The sequence below is a fragment of the Castor canadensis genome, chromosome 4 (assembly GCF_047511655.1).
Source record: "Castor canadensis chromosome 4, mCasCan1.hap1v2, whole genome shotgun sequence".
Classification (NCBI taxonomy): Eukaryota; Metazoa; Chordata; class Mammalia; order Rodentia; family Castoridae; genus Castor; species Castor canadensis.
In genome coordinates this window covers 87,101,736-87,127,313 of record NC_133389.1, presented here as the reverse complement: position 1 = coordinate 87,127,313, position 25,578 = coordinate 87,101,736, and the positions used below count along the sequence as shown (strand labels likewise).

The 25,578-nt window shown below is 34.0% G+C and overlaps 1 protein-coding gene across 4 annotated transcripts in view; it reads left to right on the top strand.

Moving 5' to 3' along the window:
• Dpp10 (dipeptidyl peptidase like 10) overlaps positions 1-25,578 on the top strand; it is a 1,373,287-nt gene that overhangs the window by 834,842 nt on the left and 512,867 nt on the right. For all 4 annotated transcript variants that reach the window (XM_074070578.1, XM_074070577.1, XM_074070579.1 and 1 more), the window contains exon 2: positions 19,824-19,938. In XM_074070578.1, coding sequence (XP_073926679.1) covers positions 19,824-19,938 — 115 coding nt within the window. The remainder of the gene's footprint in view (positions 1-19,823; positions 19,939-25,578) is intronic.

Here is a 25,578-nt window from a genome sequence, read left to right as displayed (position 1 = left end):
ATTTGGAGAGACTTTGGCTGAGGTAGTTTGTGCACTAATATTTCTTCTTCAAGATAAGATATACTGGATGTTATCCTAACTAGGATCCTGGGAAATACTGGTGTTATTTGTAAATGAAGATTGAGCAGCATTTAACTAACCTTCTGTGTAAGGTGTACCTACAAAGGCATATCTTTTTCACTTTGGAATTTTAAAATATGATTTATTTTCCTATGTTAGGTAGCCTGCAGAGTTTAAAATGACAAATAAGTGAAAGGCTAAAAATTGAGCTAGTACTGACTCAGTCTTGACAATGGCAACTGGAAAAGGATTGGGAAGAATAACATAGGGAACGTGGAGGAGGGAGTTCAGGCTGTGAATTAGGAGTGGTGACAAAGAGATGAACAAGTAGGAAACAGAATTATATTGTTAAACCCTCCCTATTAAAAATGCTCATTATTTTGAATGGTCTGCTGTTGTTTTGACTCTTCATTATAAATGATAAGACTAGTGACAAAATTGTCAATTTTCAGGTGCATTTGAGAGGAATTATAGTATGTGAATCTTTACAAGGGGATTTTGTTCCCACATTACACTGATCTACTATGAAATATATAAATAATGGCAACCTATCATATTTAAGTGTCCTGCTTCTAGCTAGGTCCTACAGGATCTCTGGTAGAGTTGTTTGCACATTCACACATGTAGTGACTAACATTCAAGAGTAAAAATTGAATTAGGTGATCTAGAAGAATTGATGAGTGTTTAATCATTGGATTTTTTTTTCCTGCAGAAAGGCAGAAAATGGAGGACTCTATTCATGAAACTATTGTGTTTTTGGATAAAGAGAACAATGGAAAATCAAGTCTCAATTTGGGGAGGGGCAGAAGCAGTGGAAACTCTGAAAGAAACAAATATTTTTAGGCAAATTTAAAGTAATACTTGAGTTAGTTGAAGTTTGTGCATTTTAATCTATGTAAAATGTATCATCAGAAATGCTTATAACAAACAGTGAAATGAGAGTGTTGTACATGCTAGAGTGTTTAAGAGTTGTGTCCTGGAATGTTTCAAAATAATAAAGTACCTTATAAAGTTCAACTTACCTTAAAATGTATCCAAAATTTGGATGAAATAATGGAAGAGTGGATGAAAGACTAGATTAATTGATAGTTTTGTATATACAAAAGAGATAGAATACACATACACACACACCACACAGAGAGAGAGAGAGAGAGATATGTGATAAAGCAAACACAGCAAATGTTACCTAAAGAATTGAAGCCCTGGATACATGGCTGTATATTGTGCATTTCCTTCAACTTTTCTGTATATTGGAAAAATTTCATAATAAACTGTTAAGAAAACAAAGCTACCTGAGACAGTAGTAAGAAAATCCATACTTATATATTAATGTAATACTAACTGAAAATTAATTTTTTTAAAAAAGCATTTTGGAAAAGTCACAGATTATATAAATAATGCTTACTTCTAGATAACCATTTATTTGTCAATGAGTGTCCAGTAAAATTCAAAAAGAGAGCATACCATTCTGATATTCTTTTGTCAAAAAAAGGTATTATCACTTAGAGGTTTTGCAGATCACAAGTAGAGTAGCAAGATTTTATATGTATATTCTTTGCTTCTGGCTGGCAAAGATATGTCTATGAGAGCATTGGTTACAATTTTGCTGAATCATTTGAGTCTAAGGATGAAAATGTGTATTTTGCACCAAAACTAAAGGTACAATGAGAACAAAGTTGAAAATAATCTTAAGTGGAAGTGCTTGTCTTAATCCAAAAGTATTGCTGGAGCTGTAAGTGTCTCTCTTGGGTGATATAGTATATATTTAGGGGACCCCAAATCAAGATACATCAATGATCTTCAATTTGCAATAAGATTATCTGTCATTTCTCTAACTTGCGAGGAAGATTTTTCTTTATGGTCATCAAGGAGCATTGCTATATCTCCATTAAAGGTTATGAAGATAAGGTAAATCAATTTACAATCTCTGGGATAGTGTCATCCTTGCCAATTTGCTGGACTGCTTATCTCTCCACCTCTGATCCAAGAGAGGAATTCAAATATGTTACAAGATCACTGGGGCAGGTGCTTTCCCTTTCTTATATATTAGTTCTTCCATCTTTCTTGAACTAAATACTCAAGGCCGTTAACCAAATGCTATTAAACTTGAAGACATAAAATTTTTAAGTTTAAGCTTTACTAACCAAGAAGACATACTGAGTTTTCCTCATCACAAATTTCCAATAGTTGGTAAATTGATGATGTGCTTTGTTTTTCCTCTTTAAATATTGGATGAATCACAGTCCTGGTATATACTGATATGACAATACTTATCTTTATGAAAAATTTATATTATTCATTATTAATTATATTATTATATATTATATAATAATATATTATTATTATATTATTTATCATTATTTTATTCACAATTTTTCCACCATTTCCTTTACTTCAATGATGGATGTTTTGATGCTAAACCCCTTTATCAATAAGAACAATTACTACTGAGAAACTTTTGTGAGTTATATAGCCATGAGAGTTTCAGAAACTGATCTTTTATGACGATGAAATGGTCACTGACCAGATCCTCATGGTAGACTCATAACTTTTCAACACATTCATCAATTCAGGGGCCTTGAGGGTGACTGGATCTATAGCACTGTGCCACTGTGCACTCTGAAAATTCATTACAGTATATAGACTATGTTTTCGCAAGCTTAACACTAGGGAAATTGATTGTCTTTCCTGTAAGTTTGTATGATCAAAAAAAAACCTACAACTGAAATATTATTTTAGGCAGTCATTCAGGTTAAATATTTACTTCCCTAATAGAATTAATCTTAAACTACAACATAGTCAGTAACAGGTCCTGTTTTAAAATATTTCTGGAGAAAATCCTTAGTCTATTTAAATAGACTTTGGATTTATAGTGCATCATACCATTTGCTTGCCACGTTGCTATTTTCTCTAAAGTTCTGTGTGTCCAAGTTTGGGGAGCATAGGCTCCTGGATTACAAGTATAATGCAGTCATGTTGCTTAATGATGAGGGACTGTTCTGCGAAAGGTGTCATTAGCAACTTTGTCACTGTGCAAGCATTATAGGCATCCTAGCCTATTGCACAATTGGGCTATGTGTGATATGTAAGAGGTATAGCCTATTGTCCCTAGATCCATGAAATTCACATCAAACATAAGAGAAAATGATGTAATCAAGAGACACGATGATCACTAGATGGCTCAGGCTGCTGGCTGGTGTAATAGAACATACTCTTTTATAGGAAACCTCTCTTTTATTGTGGAAAGAGTATGCTCTATATTTACAACAAAATATAGTGTGGTAAGTAAATAAATCAGTAACATACATTTATTATTATTATCATGTAGCACTTACTGTATGTAGTGTATTGCTACATTTCTATACAACTGGTAGCATCACTAGATAATAGGAATTTTTCAGCTTCATTATAATTGTATGGGCCACCATTACATATGTTGTTCATCACAGACCAAAATATCATTATGTGATATATGACTGTGTCTCATGGTTGTTGTTTATGTAGTTGTTTTTTTTTTAAATAGTTTTGTATAACCCTGAAACAGTTATAAGTTGAAACATTTTTACTAAGGGTCTGAGCATTTTCCAATGTCTTAGGATGTGCTATTGCTAAATACCCTATTGAAGATGTTGGCTGAATCCTTAATGTGTCTTTTCTGAAAGTTAGAAAAGCAGGTGAATGCGAAGGTCAGGCTATCATTCAGCCAAGCTAACCAGCAGGACAACCCACATTTCTCATAACATCCCATTTGCTTTGATGGATTCACCTAGATACAAATCCTGGCATTCAGCTTTGGGGCACAGATACTTTGATGTTTATAAACACATTAAATGGATTCATCTCTTGGGTATGGATTGACATTAACCAAGGGCAAAGAGACTAGTAAATAAGCCACAGTGCCAATACATAAATTGATAAAACTTAAAGAAAGTAAAGTAACATTGATTTGGTAGGCCAAAGGACATGGGTCAGTCTGGTCATGCCCTTCCATTCCCATTGGCAGGTATTTTGGGGTAGCCTAATGAACATCTAGAAGTTTCTTAGCACACATGAAGGCAGAGTGAGGACATATTTGATTAAGACATTTAATGGTATGAACTGAATATTTTCTTAGACATAGGTATCAGAGTAGTCAAGTGTGAGAGGGCATTGCCAGCATTTTCTTTCTTCCAAATACTGCATAGCTTCTCTAGATACATGAAGATAACCATGGCCTAGGCTGTCTTTCTCTAAAGATTGATACCAGTTCTGCACTATTTTTTTTATTCTTCAGATTTATTTGTATAGCACAACGTACTACAAATGAGCTTTTGGTAAGAAAGAACATGAAGGGGATTGTGTTTAGCTGTTCAGAAACTGCAGAATTTTGTAACATTAGAGTACTAGAGCATTTGAGCCATTAGAGTAATGCATTACATAAGTGGAAAGAAAAGTAGAATGGGTATTTAGAGGTAATCAGAAAAGGGAGAGAAAGAGACAGAAGACATTTGTGTTAGTCATGTAGCCTGAGTGAGCCTATGAAAGTTCATACTTGGTCAGGGCTGTGGTTTGGATATGGTTTGTTCCTACCAAAGTGCATGCCAAGGCTTGGTCTCCAGTCTAACAGTCTTGAGAGTTATTGAGATCCTTAGGAAGGATTCATGCTTTTCTTTTCTTTTTTAAAATTTTTTCTTTTATTCATATGTGCATATAGTGTTTTGGTCATTTCTCCCCAGTTACCCCTGCCCCCTGCTTTACCTCCACTCTCCCTCCCTCTCCCCCGCTACCCCCTCACTACCAGGCAGAAACTATTTTGCCCTTATCTCTAATTTTGTTGAAGAGAGAGTATAAGCAATAATAGGAAGGACCAAGGGTTTTTGCTAGTTGAGATAAGGATAGCTATACAGGGAGTTGGCATGCTTTTCTAGTGGGAGTGAGTTCCTGCTTCTGTAGCACTGTTTGATTGTTACCATGAGAGTAGGTTGTTATGAAGCAAGCCTGGCACCTCCTTTTTTGTCTCTTTGGAGCACATGCTTTTCTCATATGGACACTTCACCTAACCACTCTCCTTTTCTGCTTTTCCACCATGAGTCCCTCATCAGAAGGTAGCACCATGTTCTTGAACCTCCAGAACTTTTAAATAGATAAATTTCTCTATAAAGTACCCAGTCTCAGGTATTTTTCTTATAACAAAACAGACGCAGAGACAATCACTGAACTCAGGATATCTCTGGAAGTCTGTAAGTCTCTATTGTTTCAGAAGGAGCAAACAAAGGTGGTGGAGTTGCACTTTGTTTTGTATGTCCATTGTCTTCCCCTGACAGCCAAATCAAAGGATAGTGAGAAACAATGTTCTAACATGAAAAGCAAGGAAAAAAATACCTTTCCTATAAAGGAAGCTACTCACTGTCACGATTAGTGCACATATTTTAGCGGGCACCTCAACCCTGTTTTATTAATATGTACTGAATTAAGATATGTAATCTTATAGAAAACATATGAAAATGGTCAATAAACTGATACTGAAAAGTGCCACCACAGGAGTAAGTCAAAGTGCCATGAGAAGCCTGGAGAGGGACCTCACCCAGTTCCAGGGATGTCAATGAATCATTCTGGAGAAGTGGCTTTTAAACACAGGGCAAAAGACAGTAACAGTATGGGTGGACACACATTAACTAGTAGTAGTTTGATCTGAGACAGACATATGCTTCTGGTTTTAGACACAAATCAAGTTTACACTTTAGGCTTTGTTAGCACTGTGAATGCAGCAAGCCAAAAAAGTTTCAACTGGTATGGAGTTCATATACTAGTAACAGATTAACTTTTGTAGATTTACATCTGGAATGATTTTTTTTTTTTGTCATCCCTTACTCTGTTTTGTGCTTTTTTCATTGTTTGTTAAGATTTCCAGAATATTATTTGTGGCTTTCTTTCTTTGCTGAACAGTTCTAAACTTTGTTTTAAAAAATCTCTTCTGAAAAGTATGATATATTTGATGCATTGAAGAACCTTTGTAAATGCTACAATGTACCCCCAATAAACACAACAATTAAAAAGAAACCGAAATCTCTCTAAAAAAAAAGCATAAAGATGTAAAAATGACTAGTCCTATAAGTGAACTTATTAGTGTTGCTTGTTTGTATGGAAGTTTTTAAAACTAAGCATTTTTTGATAGAGAAGCTTCCAATGGCTTTCTAATTTTTATTAAACATCACTAGCTTCTCAAGATGCTTTTGTTATGCTAAGAAGTTTCAGCACAAGATGAATCCATGTTTCTCTTGTGACCAAGGAGTGAGGATTTTACAGGAGGCAGAGACATGAAGTTGGTTATTTCTTCCTGGTAGATGGATTGTCATTCCCCATCTCCTCCTCCCCTATGCAGAGATTAGGTGGACTGCATTTTGTTCCTCTTTTGGAGAATGAAAATGAAAAAAAAAAAAAAACAAGACAAAAAAAATACTCCAATTTAGATATACACTATCTATAATCTAATAATTCAGGTAAAATGAACTTTTAGAGAAATCCACTTTTTAAAATGTATGGGGAATGGTTTATTTTTAAATTGCAGCACTGACAGAGACATTCTAGTGACCGCTGCAGATACTGGCTACTCTATTCACATAGTGTAGGAAAAAGAAGTCTCTCTTCAGCATGTGAATAGAAACATTGAGGCTTTCTATTGGCTTTGAGGCAGTAATTGTCTTACTCCTCCACACAAAAATTTCAGTTTGCAGAGCACAAATGATGTATGATGCATACTTACACAGATAAGTGTAACTTACCTTGAGCTTATGTAGCTGTTCCTTGTCCAAGGAGTTTCTGAAAAATAGCCAGAATACTACTTTACTGTAGGCTTACATAAAATCCCAAACACTGCTAAATTACTTTTCCTTAATTGCATAGTGAGTATGTATAGCATATATGTGTTAGAGTCAACTAGTAACTATCAGGGTAGTAGAGAAGTTAAGACACACACATGTTCTTAAAACTTATAATTAAAAGGAACATAGAATACTGACTACAACAATGGAAAGATAATTTCTTATTTCCTCCCTTTTAAAATACCTATGTGGTACTTATTAACATTTTAATGGCAAAAAGTAATAAAAATAATTAAAAACACATTTAGTTCCTGTTCTGCCTCATTTCATTACTTTGTGTTCTTTTTTTCCTTTTGAAGGAAAAGTTATAAAAATTGATATCATAGCTGTGGCTGCTCATTATGATATTAAATTTCTCTATAAAAAAAGGTATTAGAAAGATGTTCCTCTATACACATGCTGTTTGACTGGAAATTTAAAAAATAACTATACCTTCATCCCTCCTATTTAAATAGAAGAGTTAAAAGTTTTTATAATGGGTTGAACACTTAATTTTTCAAAGTTTATTATATTTGATTTTTTCAGAATTAATAAGCCATAGATGCTCAGGAAATAAATGTATAAAATAATTGTTGAACTATATAAAATGTCTGCTTCAATTTCAACATTGTTTTTGACTAATGAGGAAGCCAAAGGTTTTTCTACTAAAAGAGGGAAAGATTTCCTATCTTCCACCTTTCTCCTATTGAGATTTAACTGAGATTTGGCACTTGTTCTGAGGTAGAGAGAGGGCTCCAGCCCTGACTGGGAAGGTTTTTGGCTTGGGAAGTAGCTGGGAAAATCCCCAGCTAGTTAAAATAAGCAGATCAGGTGAGTTGCCAAAATTTCCTCCAGATGCTCTAAAGGTCAATTGTGTTATGAAGAGCAAATTAATAATGCTGACGTTGAACTCAGCTTGAAGCTGCAGTGCATCTTGTTCTTTTCAAACAGTTGTCTTTTGCTTAACCTTTGTTTAGAATCTTAATTTGACACCTAGGCAATGACAGCCTTTAACCAGGAGAAAAGTGTGGATGGGAGTTCTGTCATCCTGAGTGACATTTGTCTGTCTTTCATATCTAACTTTTCTTTTATCTGGATTCTTTAACTGGAGAAGGATCAGAATAGATGTGATCTTCACCATTCTTTACACTTAACAGCATCAGGAATCTCTCTTGTACCACACTGCTAAGTATTTAAAAATATTTTCTTTTTTATTTTGTTATTGTAATATTTAATGAATATTAATATTCCCAAATAGATTGTCATTTATTTGAGGGCAATATGCTCATCTGGAATTATTCTTTCTTTCCTCTTTCCTTCCAACTTCCTAACTTTCTTTGTTCCTTTTTTCCCCCATCAATTCAATATATATTGGTATCTCCCTTAACAAACTGAAACCCTACTTATATTTCAAAATGTGAATGTTCAATAAGTGTTTAAAGACATCTTAGGAGTACCTATTTCAAAGGAACTAGTTTTCCTGACTTAATGACAGCTAATCCTCATGAATAATTTTTCTCTTATTTTAATTCCTCAAACTTGTGAAACATGGTTAAAAGCTTAAATTGATAGAGACTAAACAGTTTATAAACCATTTTTACTTGCATTATTTTTTGGAAAGCTCACAAAAATGAAATGCAAGTATTATCTCTATTTTGTATGTGGCAATATGATGCTATGTTATATCTAGGGGGTAAAGAAACAGGTGAATTTTGTGATGTGCTGGCTATATCAGACAACAGTCAAAAGCATATTGGCCACATGCTGCTATTTATGTTTGATGTCTAAAAGATGAAACTTCACCTTAATTCATACAAGTAAGTATTAATGGTAGGACCAGGTAGACAGAGGAGACTGCTAGGCTTCCTGCTTTCTCTCTACAATGAATATTCCACATTAGACTAGATAAGATGGATAATATGTTGTCAAGTAAGTTTTATATTATACTGTGATATAGAATTAACTTTAAAAGAGTTTGAAGAGCAAGAATTGAAATTCTTAAAGAAACTTCAAGGTAAAATTAAGTATTATACAAATCCAAAAACTGTTTCTAGGTTTGTTCATATATTTACTAAATGTGCGCAAAATTGTGCCAAGCATTGAAGACATGATTAAGCTAGTTTGTTTAATTCTGGAATTTTGGACAGATATAGCAAAATATTATGTTTTCATCCTGTTCACCTTCTGAAATCAAACTGAAAGAGGATTGTCTGGCTTGTTAGCAATTTGTGCTGGCTGACCATCACTGGAAATGTGGGGCTACTTACCCATTCTTTCAGTGCTCTTTAAATTGAGAACCTGTAGCTCCTGAGATGAACTGGAAACTATACTCACAAGATGCCTTTTCTCTCTTGATTTTAGATGCAATTAATTACTTCATCCCTCAGTCCTCACATTGCTGAGATGCATCCCTATTCTTAATTTTCAAAGCATAAAATTGTGATGGCATGCCAGCCCACATATATTGAGAAGACAGTAAGTGCTCGCCTAAGTACTGGGGATGCAGGATGAGTTTAAAGTACTCTGACCAGGTAGAACTCAGTTTAGACTTAAACATGGTATTAAAAATAGTATGTATAGAGGAAGACTAATAAGCCTGCTCATGTCTCAGGCTTGAGTTGTTAGGTTAACAATTTTGGTTGCATAGATTAAGTCAACTGTGTGTGTAACAGAAAGTAGATAAACAGAGAATAAAACCCAGGTACACTAACTGTAAACCACTAAGCCATAATATATCCACCAAATTCCTCGGGGTTTGAGATGGATCATTTTGCACTTTCAGAGCTGTGTCACTTCAGGACTTGATCTCTTTGTTAGAGGTTCTTAAACTTTCTTACGCACAGGAATTACCTGAAGCATTTGTAAAGCAAAAATTCCTTAGCTCTTCCCCAGACACTCAATAGGTGTGGGCTGGGGATAAGTAATTTCCATCTATACACTCACAGGTGACATTGACAGTACTTTAAGTAGCACTGCCTTTGGGAAATATTTCTCAAACTCCAGGATGCAGCAAAATTTCCTGTAGAGCTTGTTCAAAGTGATTGTTGGGCCTGCTTTGGCTCTGGAGATTCAGAAGGTCAGGGTTGGGGCAAAGCACTTTTTACTTCAAACAGGATTTCAGATGATGCTCAATGTGCTAGTTTATGGACTATACCAAGATAAGGAACCATCTAACTAGGTGAATAAAAGCAACCTACTTTTTTATTATTGTTATGTTGGGGATACATTATGACTTTTACAAAAGTTCTTACAATATTTTATGATTAAATTCACCCCCTCCACCATTCTCCTTTCTCCTCCCTCACCCAATCCTGAAATAGTTTCAACAGGCCTCCTGCTAAGAAACCCAATTTTATTTTAATTAAATTTTTTTAAATATTCAAATTAAATATTTTATTTACTTTATATATTTTTATTCTTATACTAGATATACAATGCAACGTTTACAAAAGTTCTTATAATATATCATAGTTGAAATAAAAAATATAAAACTTCAGATGAAATTATGCAATCTACATAGCATGGAGTCTTCTCAACAGAAAAGCTGTCAAAAAGCAGAAAAACTCTGAATAGTATAAATCTCATGGGCTATTTTAAGAAATGTAGGCACGATAAATAATAACTGATGTTGATATAGAGAAGGATATTTTATAAATAGAAGACAATCTGATGGATATAATTTGCCTTTAGCTTTCTGATTTCCTAGAGAGAGTTATCCTTTTATGAATATTTTTTCTATGTCTTCTTTTATTGACATATTAAGTTCATGGAAAATTTGAATAATATAAAATGTGGTATTGGATGAGATCATTGTTTATAGCATTTACTTAGAGAAATGAGGTTGTCAAGGGTCAAGGCCTAGAGAACTCCATAGGTCAGAGAATATGGAGAGTTGATTGGCAATAGGAGATTTAAAATAGTAAAAATAAAAAGCAGGAAATCATGGTGTCATAGGAACAAAAACAAAAGTGTTTACCTAGAAGGCTTAGATAAGGAGTAAATTGGAACGCTGCTGAGAGTATTTTAAGGTAATGGACAAATTGACTCTGGTTTAGTGCCATGGAGATCATGACATTATTTTATGGGAATGTTGTGTGCAATTCCAGTTGTGCTTCTTTGCTAAGAGAAGGAGCAATGAGAAAGTAGAAATCAAAATATGAACAATTCTGCCCATTTGTGTTTCTCTTCATGTAGCTTTTTCCTTCCTTCCTTCTTTCCTTCCTTTTGCCTCAGCAATGCAAAAACTTTACTTCTGATCAAAGGGTGTTAGCATGCATGTGGGCAAAACCAGCTTTTTTCTTTAAAATAAACTTTTATTTTTAAATTTTTTTGATTAATATCATGCTTTTTCTATAGCACAGATTTATGTTATAGTTCTAAGTTTTTATTTTTTGCTTATTTATGTTTACTTGTTTGTTTGTTGTGGTGCTGGGATCCAACCCAGGACCTAGCACACACTAAGCACATGTTCTACCACTGATCTGCTTCCTTTTGCAGCATGGCATGCGTGCAAGTAAGAATGATGTGAAATTTTCTACTTTTTCTAATGTGGTATTTTCTTGATTGGGCATTCATGTGGTTGCAGAGCAGTAAATAGCTTGCTGGTTGCAATTCACTTCAGTTGATTGCAATTCACTTGTCTCTATGAAGGAATGGAGAGTTGTAACTTCTTACTCTATTACCTTTCCAACATCAGGCCTGCTTATGTGTATTTTAATCATTTTAAAACTTGTTTTAGTTGTGGCTTTGAGCCATAAACATTTTCAGAATCACAGATGCTTACCTTTATCCCAGCCCTCTAAGTCAGGATACTAGAAATGTAAAACTAATCTAGTATCCTAAATTGATGATAGCTGTTATGTTTGTTTTCTTTCTAATCTAATGGTAACCCTGTAGGAATGTGTCACCAATAATCATAATTATTAGGGGAGAAAAATATCAAATTACAATTTATGTAATTGCTAGTTTCTTCATAAACCAAATCCAAACAAAAACATTAAAGAAAATAGCAACAAAAACAGACCCTCTGCATTTTTAACAAACCTCCAGGTGACGCTGAGGCTAGTGCTCCATGAGTGATGCTTTGAGTAGCACTGACTTTCCCTGCCTCCTGTAGGTCCACAGCACTACTTGTAAAAACACAATTGAGAAAAATGTGCAGTTTGTGATCATGTACAAACATGTATGTTTTATTCCTACAATCTGAGAGGTAGGTAAAATGAGGAAATTGTAAATGGCCATGAGTATAAGAAGTAATTTTAAGAAGAAGTGGGTAATATAATTATTAACTTCAAATTAGGTATGTGAAATGGTCTCTATGGTTATATTTTTGTTATTGATATCTTAATTATTGTGTTTTAGGGAATCATAACTTCATCTCCTAATAGTGAACAATATTTCATATATTTGTTACTTATAGTAAATAAATTTAATTCAATAAGGTTTTATTCTGTATATTTGCACTTGTTTTTTTAAAATTGATTTTCAGATTTTGTTTTATTTTGGTGGTACTGAGGATTGAACTCAAGGCTTTATGTTTATGAAACAGGTACCATACCACTTGAACTAGACCTTTAACCCTTTTTGCTCTGGTTATTTTGGAGATAAGGTCGCACTTTTTTCCCAGGCCAGCCTAGACCACAATTCTCCTAGGTCAGGCTTCCACTGTCATTGGAATGACAGGAACACACCATCACACCCAGCTAACAGTTGAGATGGGATTCTCACAAACTTTTCACCAGGGCTTGTGATCCTGATCTCAACCTACCAAAGAGCTAGGATTATATTGAGCCAGTGGCTCCATGCTGATTTTACCTTTTCTTTTTGAACTATACTTTTAACACATTTTATCAATATAATACAAACTTAATATTTAGGTTTTGTGGTGCCTGCCTGTAAACTCACCCACTCAGAAGAAGATCACAAGGGGGAAGAAGATCAGAAGTGAGAACCTGTCTCTAAATAAAAAATTTAAAAAGGGATTTGGATGGAGCTCAGAGGAAGAGTGCTTGCCTAGCACACATGAGGCTCTGGGATCAATTCGAAAGTATCACATAAAAAAAGTATTTAAAAAATATTTTTCAATATGTTATGACTTGGTTTAAATTATAAAGAAATTATTTGTTTCTTGGAGCCAAAATGTGTAGCCCTGTACCTTTCAAGAATTGCTCGAAATTTTTTTTCAATTTCTTTACACCGTTGGTTCATTCTAGTTTGTAAATTGTGCAAACTGTCAAACTTTTCATGCACACACAAGTGTGTATTTTTATACACACTTTCCACTTTAAAAAAAAACTTCTCTGATTTCTTCCTTCACTATAGATTTTTTATAGTTATGAAATCCCACTATACAGAACCACCCCTCCTTTTTGTTTCAGGAAATTTTAGCTGAGCAAAGGGAATATTTTATATTAATACAAGGAAATTTAAAATTTTCCTCACTTTCAATAGCATATGTTTTGTAATTTTCTGTTTCATTTGTATTATTAATCTTATGTTATATTGATGATTAGCACATCCTTCATTAGATTTTGTGCACGTTGGCAGCAGGTCATACATTAATTTATATTCCCATCTGTATCTATAGCATTCTGAACTCTAATATTACACATGGTATTATTTGTAGGGATTCAGACAACTACTGAACTCCTGTAGTTCAAGATTTTTCAAGCCAGAACTTGTTAAACATTTCTTAAGTACAATAATAAAAGCATTTTCCCATGAGTTTCAGTTTATCTTGGGTGTCTTTTAAAATCTTAATTCTAGAATATGATCTTTCTCTAATGCCATGGAACAACACAAAACTTAAAATTATAAAACTTTCCTTACAATAGTTTCGTATTATCTAAGATGTTGTTTGGCTGTTTCTATCCTACTCAGAGTTGAAAGTATTCACAGTTAAAAATGTAGACATCATGAGTAGAATAAAATAATTCAAATAAAAACAATTTAAACTTTTGAGCTATTTAACAGGAAATTAATTTATAAAACATTTAAATATATCATTTTTTTAAAGTTGAATTTTTATTGAATTTGTTTCAGAAAACATTGAATCTGTGTTTGTGGAGACTTAAGCACATCAAAAGGGTATTGAAGTGATAAAGCAGGTGCAGGGAAGAGAAAGACAAGTGAATTGAGTCTTTGGTTTTCTGATCTGGCTATGTTGAGAAATAAATAAATGATCAGTGTAATAAATGTTAATACTCTAAGTCTAAAACACTAGCTTCATCTTTTCAAGCAGGGATAAAGGTATTTCAAAGAACCTTCACAGTGCTTCCTTGACCATGTGGTTGAAGAAAATCTATTTTTATTAAAAATACCGACATCTAATCTAGTGATATAATTTCAACATCTCAGTGATTTTCCTTTCTTAGTATAGACTCAGAGAAAATAATCTCACCATTTTTGAGATTATTTCAATATAGATGAATCATGTTTCTTCCAGGGTAGATATGGCCAATGAATACATTGATATTTCCCAAAGGAAAGTATAAGCAGAATATTCAGAATTTGGTGATTTTCACATTACCTTCTTTTTAGGAAAGCAAACCTAAAGATTAATTTTTTTTTCTTATTTTGCCAAATGAAATACATGAAACTTGCTTTTTCTTGTTTTCTAAAATTTTTCTCTTTGTACACAAACAAATAAATATGATTTATTGTTAGATAAATTATGTAATAACCAGCCATTTCTTTTAAACCAAAATTCTCCAAAGGGTAAGTAATTGGGTTGGCAGTTGGTAAACATGGATAGCTAGTTTACAGATTCAGTTTAAACTTGTTTCTAGATAATCCTAACACTAAATTAGACACAAGTTCAGTCATATGTTACTTAATGGCAGGGATAAATTCTGAGGTTATGTCCATAGGCTACATTGTCATTGAGTGACTGTCATGCAGTGTCTTACAAAAACCTAGATGGTATAACTTTCTACATGCCTAGTTTATGTAGTTTATACCATGTTATATATGGTATATGTTATATGTGGGCCATCTTTGATCAAAACATCACTGTGCGGTGTAAGATTGTACTTCAACTGATACCTCTACCCACTGGAAGACTAATTTGCAAAAGTAGTACTGCATAATAATTTAATATTTGTTCTTAAGTCTCTAAAACTCTCTGGTGTATATCATAACCCTACATCAACTGTGTTCTACCTCGAGAGCATGCAGATAAGCTCCCTACTTGTTCTACAGCTACTGACAACTGTTCTGTGGCCTGGAATGTACTTTCAGATGATGAGTGAGAGACAGTTACTGACAATCAAATTGTTTATCACCACTTTCCACAGAGATAGAAGTTATAATGTAAGAGGTTGCTTTCTGAAGAAGGGAACTTGAAGAATGACAACTGTATTCAGAATCCAAATGTCAGATAAATAAGACTGAAAATAATTGCAGTCAAATTGATCTTTAGTAATCAGTTAAGTCACAGTTCAAAAGATTGTTATTAATGTGTATTTTACTAATGGCAGTATACCTCTACACCTTTTCTAATCTCTATTTATACTACTTAGTTCCTTGGTTAATCAGTTTCTAGGCACCTTCTAAAAGAACCAGAGATTTTTAAGTGGTCTAGGAATCTAAAGTTGAATACAATATGATTTTTCAAAGAGGTAATAACCTTAACAGCGAAGTGATTGATTATTTATACACAGATTTAAACCACACTCTCACTACCACCACCTCTATTATCATAATATGATACCATTTATTCATTTTTATTATTTATCATTCATTCATTCATTCATTCATTCATTTTTTAATAATCTGTGGCATACTTTGTATGAGTCAAACCATATCTGATGTGCTAGGAAAACAGAAGAGAACAAAATGAAGAAGGTTACTGACATCATGAGGCTTCTATTCTGGATAATTGAAGAAGATTAAATGAATATTTGAATAGATTACTATTCATTATTATAGGTGAATAATTCAATAGAACATATGATGTGTGGTATGCCCAAAAGTTACACTGCTATGAAGAAAAATAAAGCTGCATGTAGGAGGGTACATAACATCTTAATTTAGAGAGTTCAGACAAGGCTTCCTTGAGTCAAGAAGGTACAGTAGAGAGGAAGCTTGAATGATGACAAGGAATGACTATTGCAAGTGTATTGAGGAACAATAGTTCAAGTAGTTCACTCAGTATCAGCATTTTTATTGTATACTATGTAAGAGTTTTATATGAGTTATTTCACTTTAATTCTTTCAATATTTTAAAATTATTCCAGTTGTTCAGAGTTAAGAAAAAAAATTGAAACTTAGAAACATATTTACAATCTCATAGCTATTAAGTAGTAGACATGGGTTCAAAGTTATTAATATGGTGTACTACAGTGGAAGGAAAATCATCTCTGGTTTATATATCTTGGAGAAACTCCTTAGAAGAGAGACATGTAAGCAAGATGTTGAATGACTGACATCAGTCATTGGATTCAGATGAAAGATGTGTAAGTCATTTTCCTCTCAGTGTCAAAAAAGCTGAGAAAATCAACTTATAAGGAGGAAAGATTTATTTTGACTGATGGTTTCAAAGATTTCAGCCATGGTCCCTTAGCCTTATTGCTTTTGGGCCCATGGCAAGGCAGCAAATCTGGCAAATCATGGAGTGTGTGGTAAAGGTAACTCCTCACCTCATGGCAGCCAGGAAACAAAATGAGAGAGAGAGCTAGTCCCAATATGTTCTTTGAGGGTACTGGTTTCCTTCTGTAGGTCCCACCTCCTAGGTTCTATCATCTAACAATAGTGCTACAGGGTGGCAACTTTCAGCTCATGGGTTTATGGGAGACATGCAAGATCTATACCCTGATAAAAAGGAATGGATTGTAGACTGGGCTTGGTGACATACATCTGTAATCCTGGCTACTTAGGAAGCAGAAGTAGGAGGATTGTGAGGCCAATGGCAGCCCAGGGAAAGTTAATGAGACCCTATCTGAAAAACAGACTAGAAAGGGGAGGGGTGGCATGGTAGGGAGTTTGGCCAAGTAGCGGAGCACTTGCCTAACAAGAGTGGGGCCCCCAAATCCTCAAGAAAACAAAGGGAGGGGTATCGGATGAGATAGAACTAGAAATGTAGTAGTGACATAAATGAAAGTTGAATCACCTGAAACAAATGTGAGCAATGTTAATCACAGCTTTATCGGATACAATTTATTTCTCCAAAAGAGATAAATGCTATTATAAACTGTGGTAGACAATTATTTGTCTAGACTCACACTTTTGTACTTCATTCTTTAGATAGGGTAAGGACAGTAAAGGATTTTGGAGAATAAAGTGAAAAGGGGAAAACATGCTTTCTTAGAAATATTATTATGGTATGGAATATGAGGTGATTGGAAAAGGAGAATTATTGTAAGGGATCATTAAGTCAGCAGTTATTAATCTAGGGCTTGGAGATGCCTTGGGGCTTGGGTAATGATTTTAGAGGAGCCATGCATTCTTAATATGCTTCACTTTATGAATGGAAAAATATATCTCACTCAAACATATCTTACCATTTTTAAAATGTTATGCTTCCCTAGGTGGCTGTGAGTGCAAAAATATATATTTACTTGAAAGCATCACTGAATTCAGTGTGTTTCTATGGATTTTCTTAAATAATGGGTATTACTCTACAACTACATTATGCATAGCTCAAATAATCCATTGATTTATTGATCTATTCATGTGCCTGTTCTAGAAATATTTTTTTAGAGACAGCATGCTATAGTGGTTAAGAATATGGTTTTGTAGCCCGACTTTATGGACAGCACCCCCTGCACTTCATTTATTAATAGTAAATGGATGTGCAATTGATCTCTCTAAATCCTATTTTTCTCATTGGCAGATCTGTCAAAATAAAAGTAATCTCATCTGATTACTGTGAGGATTATGTGAAGTTTTGAATATAAAATACATAGCATTGTGCCAGACATATAATAAGATATTGAAGTAGTTATTACTCTATTAGTCAAGGTCTCATAGACACTACATGGTTCTATTATGTTCAGAAACTGAAAAGCACACTCAGGAGTCATTGCTCTGTTTGTCTTAAGTTAGAGTGACAATGGATCAAGGTTACAACAGTAGATTTGAACTTGTAATTCACTCTTCTTTTACTGGAATGAAAAGTGAGTTTTAATTGCTGCATTTCTATTCTTTTTCCATTTGCTTGCACTGTGAAACAGTAACACCTGCTTGCCTTCCTTATAGTAATAAATATGAAAGTGTTTATGATTCTTAGTCAGATAACCACTTGCTTTTGTTTCCTGCCCCCCACTTCCCTTCCACTCTCTCTTGGTTGCAGAGATGAGTGTTTTGCAACTTTCAAAAACATCAGCATCTTTGCTTTACCCCAGTAGCTTGTCCTTTTCTGGGACACTACTAACTCAAGAGGAGCCTGGAAGTAGGGTTTTATTGCAGAGTCAACAATCATCACAACATACATTTCGAAACCTGCAGGTAGTTTGCATTCTAGATAAGGGTTTATGATCTTAAGACAACTACAGCTTGTCTTGAAGTTGCTTCTCTAAAGCTTGTGGTTTGCAGGAACCACTTTCTTAAATTATATTGAAAATATAAATGAAAATTCTAGACAAATTTCAAGAGGATTAGAGGTGTTGGAAAGTAAGCATTATTTCAAGATAGAGTCATTAAATAAGCAACAGCAACAAAGAGCAGAATTGACATGTGCTAGATCTGTTTCATCAAAATGAAAGATAGAGTGGTTGATCTGAGAAGGAAAATAAGCTTCAGAATAATTCCTATGCTTTGTTCCTCCTTGTTTTATTTAGGGTGTACATCTTTATGTTTAATGTGTTTAAGGCAGAATTCAGTGACAAAATTCCTACGTGGAAATTAGCACTAATGTTGTAATGCATGAGTCACAGAAACTCATTTATAAACTATTAAATGTTTCTATACTATTTCTGTTTAAGTCAAAGTCCCTCTATAAAAAAAAAAAAAACCTCCTATCTATGTTTTTGGGTGATTTTTGCACCCATAATGAACGAGATACTTTCATGGTTTTTTTTCCCCAAATCAATTAGCTATTTCTGATTCAAACTGTACTTTGAAAAGATGAAAAGAGGTTGGAATATACTCTAGTAATTGAGAAAGGACATGGGTACTGTTTTATAAAGTTGGTTGCAAAGAAAACCTGGCAGTCATTTCCAACCAGTTTGGTCTGGGCTTGGCTTTGGGTGAATTATGTTTATACATTTCCAATCAACAGAATTAAATATGGATCATGTGAAAGATGATTAGCTGTATTGCATAGACTGAGAAACATTCACTTATCCTCCCCATCAGTCTTACCTCCTTAAAAATATCATGCATGTTGTTCAGCAAGAGAATGTCATTAACTATTAATAGAAAAGTACTCATTTAACTTAGTGACTATATTTTTGGGTTTTTTTTGAATGTGAAAGGATCTGTTTAAAATGAACTGCTGTGTTAACAAATGTGAATTGCTTTGAGGTGAAAGACATTTTGAATGATTTTCTCATTGATAATCATTTTCCTCATCAAGTGAGAAAAGTACTTTACAGTGCTTCTAGAACATTTGTATTTAAATTTTTATGGTAGATTCCATTGTAGCAAGGATAAATGAAAATGGACACATTTTATTTCCACAATAATCTTTCAGAGCATTTTGGCTATCTTCCTGGTGTTTATCTTCAATACATTTGAACACCACCTACATTTTGGAGAGAAGGCATAGAGCTCTGCTTGTTTATCTTGTAGAGAAATCAGATTGCCCCCCAAAAGATAGCCATTTATAATATATGCACCTTTAAATAATTAAATGAGGTAATAAAGAGGAAACAAATTCTAATCAGCTTTCAAACTGTGATTGTAGCATGCACTGAATCTTTCCTTTATGAATATATTTCTCTTGGAGCATGTATAATTATGAAACTTTTTTTTCTATCTCGGTAGGAACTGGGAAGTAACAGCCCTCCACAGAGAAACTGGAAGGGAATTGCTATTGCCCTGCTGGTGATTTTAGTTGTATGCTCACTCATCACTATGTCAGTCATCCTCTTAACCCCAGGTAAAATCTGTCTTTATTCCTCTCTTACGATGGTACAGTGGATGATAATTTCAAATTCAAATGACTTAAGAGCATACCAGTATGTGGTATTTTAGGACACATTAGCATGGGTTGGAATTTTTTTTAAAAACATAATCAGATGTTTTGCAAATGGCACAGTAATCTTGTAGTTCAGACATTATGCAGACATTTTTGGGAAACCGAAAGTGTAAAATGTATAAATTGAGAGTGTCAAGGATATATTTGGTCTCCATTGCTACTTAGAAACTTATTATGTTAGTCAGTTTTATAAATGCATGGGACATTTGACTTTTATTATGGGTTAAAGATGAAGGAATGGAGTCTGGAAGTTCCCCTAGGTGAATATGAACCCAATATATGGAAATGAAGAGAATTTGAGAGAAAAAAAGAGGATCTGATCAAGACAGGCACCTAGACCTTTTAACGTAGACACCGCTTTCTTCTGTCTTCCTTTCCTTTTATTTACTGAAGTTTAGAAATTCTGAGTTCTTTCCCTGGCTCTCTAAATTGGCCTTCCAGTAATCTTAGGAGTGCGTCCTTTAGATTAAAGAGCTCAACTTTAATATAGAAACTACTGGTAGACAGTTCTTCCATAGGTACCATTTTATTGCCCACAGTTTTATTATTCTTTAGTGGGTGCTAATAAGGAGGGCAGAGATAAAGTGTTCACTTTTTGAATTCCCTAAACTGTCTTCAGAAACAATAAATATGGTATGTTGCTACAAAACACACAAATGACTCCCTCAATGACTGAATGGTAAGTGTTCCGAAAAAATAGTCATTTTAGGATTGTTTAGTAGGATTGAACTTCCACAAAATCATTTGATATTATAAAGTATAGCCTGTTGTTTAATGCTTTTTATTTATACTTCAGTTCGTGTCCCAGTTTTGTTATTACATAAGCCACTTAAACATATCAAACAAACTTATTTCCTGATGGAGAAAATGTGATTAACAACAGCTCTTTTTCAGAGTCATTTACTCAAGTAACTATAGTGACTAATTATACAAATGACAGTTTATCAATTGTTCCAATATGTTACATTGGGAAATATCCTGTCTTTGTTAAAATATTGGCTTTGAAACATGTAATCCATCACAAATATAGCTTGTCGTTCTTATTTAACTCATGAAGAGACTGGGAAAGACATTAAGGAAACCAGAAGGCAGGAAAGAAGAGAGAAATGTAATTGAAGAAATAAGAAATAAAGAAAATTTCCTGGGAAGAGCTGGCTTATCCAGTATTCTCTTTGGGAAACTTCTCTTAACTGCCTCATTGTACATCTGTGGTACGATGTAATTGAGCAGTGTGATGACTCTAATAAGTTACTGTGAGCGCCAAGAATCTTTGTCACAGGAAGATGAGCTTATGCTCAGATGTTATTTCACTTAAAAATAAGAATTTTATCATAATTATGAAAAACAAGTGATTTAGTTTTGCTGCCTTATATTGGAGACTATTAACCAAATGGAGGACATATAATATCTGTGTATTTTTCTTGAATTCTTTTCTTCCAACCTAATTCTTGTGTCCTTGTCCCAGTGATTCATTTTCTCTGATTTTCTTGTGACTCACTTAGGGATACTTTGGGATCCTTAAGAGTCTGGAATAACAAACACCCTACGGAGTTGTACACTCATTAAATTAAACTCAATCCATCCAACCTTTCCATTTTCTACCAGTATAAAATGAGAATATAGTTATATTCATTTTATTATGCAGTTGTTTATTAAAGAACAGAATTTGTGCACACTTTGGTTTAATTTCTAGGTCTATAATTGGCTAATTTTGTGAACTTGGGAACATATTTAACCTCGTTCCTCACATTATTCATCTGTAGTGTTGGCATAAAATACAGTGGCAACTTTAAAGCCTTCTTATGGGGGCTAAATGAGATGTTACATTGCAACTGTTTACTCTAAGGCCTTGCATTGCTACTGCTGTTCCACTACAATTACATAGCACTTATTGACTGCTAGAAACTGTACCAAATATTGTTCCATGAAGGATATTTCCCAGAAGATTTATAAAATATCTCAAGAATATAGATTTTCTGTGACTTTCATTTTAAGCTAGGAAAAAGGAAGAAGGACTAAATACATAATATGGAGGTATTCTTATATTGATCTGATTGTTCATTTGTTTATTTGTTCATTCATCTAGCAGGTAATTGTGAAGATATTATACATTCTACATGATGTGGCAGCTGACCTACACTTCTGCTGTTTTATATCTTTCATCTATAATCAAATAAACAAACCTAGAAAACCCACATGTTCTCAATCCAAAGATTTTATTTCATATGACATTAGTCAAACAGAAATGGTAACTCTTATTTCGACTTACAGTTTTCAAGTGGATTTTACATACCCAGATGTCTTTGGATTTCACTATTGTTTTTGGTATGCTTATTATGAAATTTTAAAAATTGAAATCATTATGCTATTTTGGAAAAAGCACTGTTATCGGAAGCAAATAACTGCTTTTCCTACCATCTGTTAGCAAACCCAGTACTACCAGGGGCCTGGCCTGGAAGATTATATAAATTCATGACACGAGTTTATGTAGTAACAGTGGTTAGGAATTTGCTTGAGTTGTGACCCAGCATGATGTCAGCCTAGTTACATGTCCTTTATGATTATCCCAAAGCAAACATGTCTGACTGATCTGACTGATATGTAAGGGCAGAAGCTCAATAGCTTGCAGAGCAAGACTTGAGTTATATACTTCTAAGGACTCTTAGAAGTTATCTAATCTTGCATCTCTCATTGGACAAGAAAAGAAAAAACGAGTTTATTAAGTTTCAGTTTTGAAGACATGAATAGGTATGAGGACCACTAGTTTATTGTTTCAATTTAGCATGTGTGTGGCTCTCAATGCCTGTACTTAGATTCTAGTGCTTTAATTATTCCAAGCCTTCTTTTCTAACCTTCAGCCATGCTTGGATCAGGAAAAATGCCAACTAAGAAGACAATGCAGTACCTCCCTTCTAATCTTTGTGCATTACTATCACCCTAACATCTAGTTTTGTAAGTGAAACCACCCACATTGTTGAGGCTTTTAACCAGGAGGAGAAATACATGTCAGAAGGAAACTCCTGATAGTGAAATTATTCATCAAGTTATTGGACCTTTAGAATGAAGAGCTTAATCTAGTACAAGTTTTCCAATAAGGGTTGAGATCAGAAATTCACATAATTTTTATAGTTACATTCCTTAAACAAACCACATACTTCTTTTGACATCAAGCATTTTGGTCAGTTTTCTGATAAAATAGTAAATACCTGCAATAATCAAATTAGAAAGAGAACAAGTTTATTTTGACTCATAATTTTGGAGTTTCCAGTCTGTGATTTGGTGGACCCATTGCTTTCAAAACCTCTGGTAGAAGGGCAGTACATCATGGTGGGAGTGTGCTGCATAGCAAATCTGCCCACTTGATGGTCCTTGGGTGGGATGTAAACAAGAAAGAGGAAGAGAGTATGGTTCCTTTCAAGGTTACGCCCCCAATGACCTAAAATCTCCCACCAGGTCCCATGTCTTAAAGTTTCCACCATTTCCCAATGGTGCTAAGCTTGAGACCAGGCATTTGGGAAACATTCGAGTTTCAAACTTGTAGCATCAAATGTTTTGTAAAAGAAAGGATATCTAGTTTGCTAAAAGATGAAGTAATGTCAAGTTTATTATACTTCTAATTACCTATGATGTAGTATAAAAAGAACAATAACAACAAAAGCATTGGCCTGTTTACTAACAAACAGAAAACTAAATCTGCTATATTAATTGACAGAGACTTTTCTACCTTGGAAAAAAAATACAGTGGATTTTTTTGGGAGGGGAGATAAAAGCATACAAAAAATCATCTAGTCGAAGAAATTAGTTTAAAGCTATTTCCCTTAAAATTCCTTTACAGTACACAAATAAGTGCTAAGCAATGCAAGTCCATAACTAGAGAAACTCATATTCATTGTAATTTTGGTTTGATTGTGAATTTTGTTGCAGAACTAATTTGACACAGGTAGGTGCCTTCATCTCCAAGATCATCAGAATCTTCCTTGGCTTGCGAAAAGAAGTTTTGGTTATTCTTGAGTAATTTGTTATTGAAGTATTTCCTCTTAAAAGTAACAATTTAAAAAAGGAATAAATTGTTCTCTCTATTTTTGATGAAGGAAAAACTTATTGGATGCATTCATGAAGCCTACATTTTTCTAGCTCTCATTGAGTTTAAGGAAGAAAGGGCTTTCATTTTTATTTTTAGAAAACAATGACTAGAAGATCAATAATTATACTACACAAATATATTGGAGAACATTCCATGTTTAAAGTTGTGGTAACCTAACTAATGAAACTGTGCATTTACTTTACCATCTCATTTTTTTCTTTATTGTTGTGCTGGATGGAGTTACATTGAGGTGTTTACACAGGTTCTTATAATGTATCAAATATATTATACACAAATTCACCTCCTCAACCATTTTCAGCCTTCCTTCCCCTGATTCCTAGAGTAGTTTCAACAGGTATCATTTTTGCATTTATTTACATGTTTACACATTTTATTGCACGTGTTTAAAATGTAGAATGAGAATGTTCATGTTCTGAAAACTTATGAAGGGTACAGTAAATAATTTTGACCTCTTTGAAGAAGAGAAGTATGTATTTTTTCAGTTACAATATGTTTTGTAGAGGGTGTTCATCACGCTCTTCAGTTTGTCTGCCATATTGAAATCACACCTGGGGATTCTTTATATGCCACAGTTCTTCAGCAGCAATGACCTGTTGTCCTTGACTTTGTTATTAGTGCCCCAACAGAAGCAGGTGTTGATTTGTATCATGGCTAACCAAAGATAAAATTTGGTTCTTTGGGCAAATTCCCATTTATTTAGCACCTTCTAGATGAACATCTGGAATTTGTCTTCATAGGTCTATTGGCGCATCAAAGAAGCCAAGCATTTATTTATGAACAATCAGAGAATTGCTTTATTTCAGTTAAACAAAGTATTAATTGAGAACACTCAGCTCCACTATATATAGAGAGAGCATATCTATCTATATATGTACCTATACACACACACACACACACACACACACACCTTTATTTTTACTTCTAGAAGTACCCCCAATTTTAAGAATTTAAACTAGATTTAGATGCCATGTTGGTAAATAATTTATGCAGGTCAAAGCTGTCACTGTTATGTTACTGGTTAGATAATTCTAGCATCACATAAAGTATTGATCATGAAGCTATGTTCAACCTACAGAACTAAGAAGTAGATGGAAGTAGATAAATTTCCAAAAAAGTCAACATAACAAAAGATAACCTAGAAGTCAACATTTAAAGAACCAGGCCCTTCTTTGAAGAAATAACTTTCAGTTTCCAAAGGCTACATGATGATCTTATTTAACCCCATAATATATGATGTTAAACAAACTAGAGCAACTTTCTAGACAATGCCACTCAGGCCAGCAAATTTGGTGACTTAAGCAGCTAACTTGTGAGGAGAATGTAGTAGACAGAATGATTAAATTGACCCTCATATCAGCCCTACTTGAGCTCATGCCATAGTCTTGATAGGAACCTACATATTCAGGTGCAGAATGCTCTTCTTATTGTTTGAGACA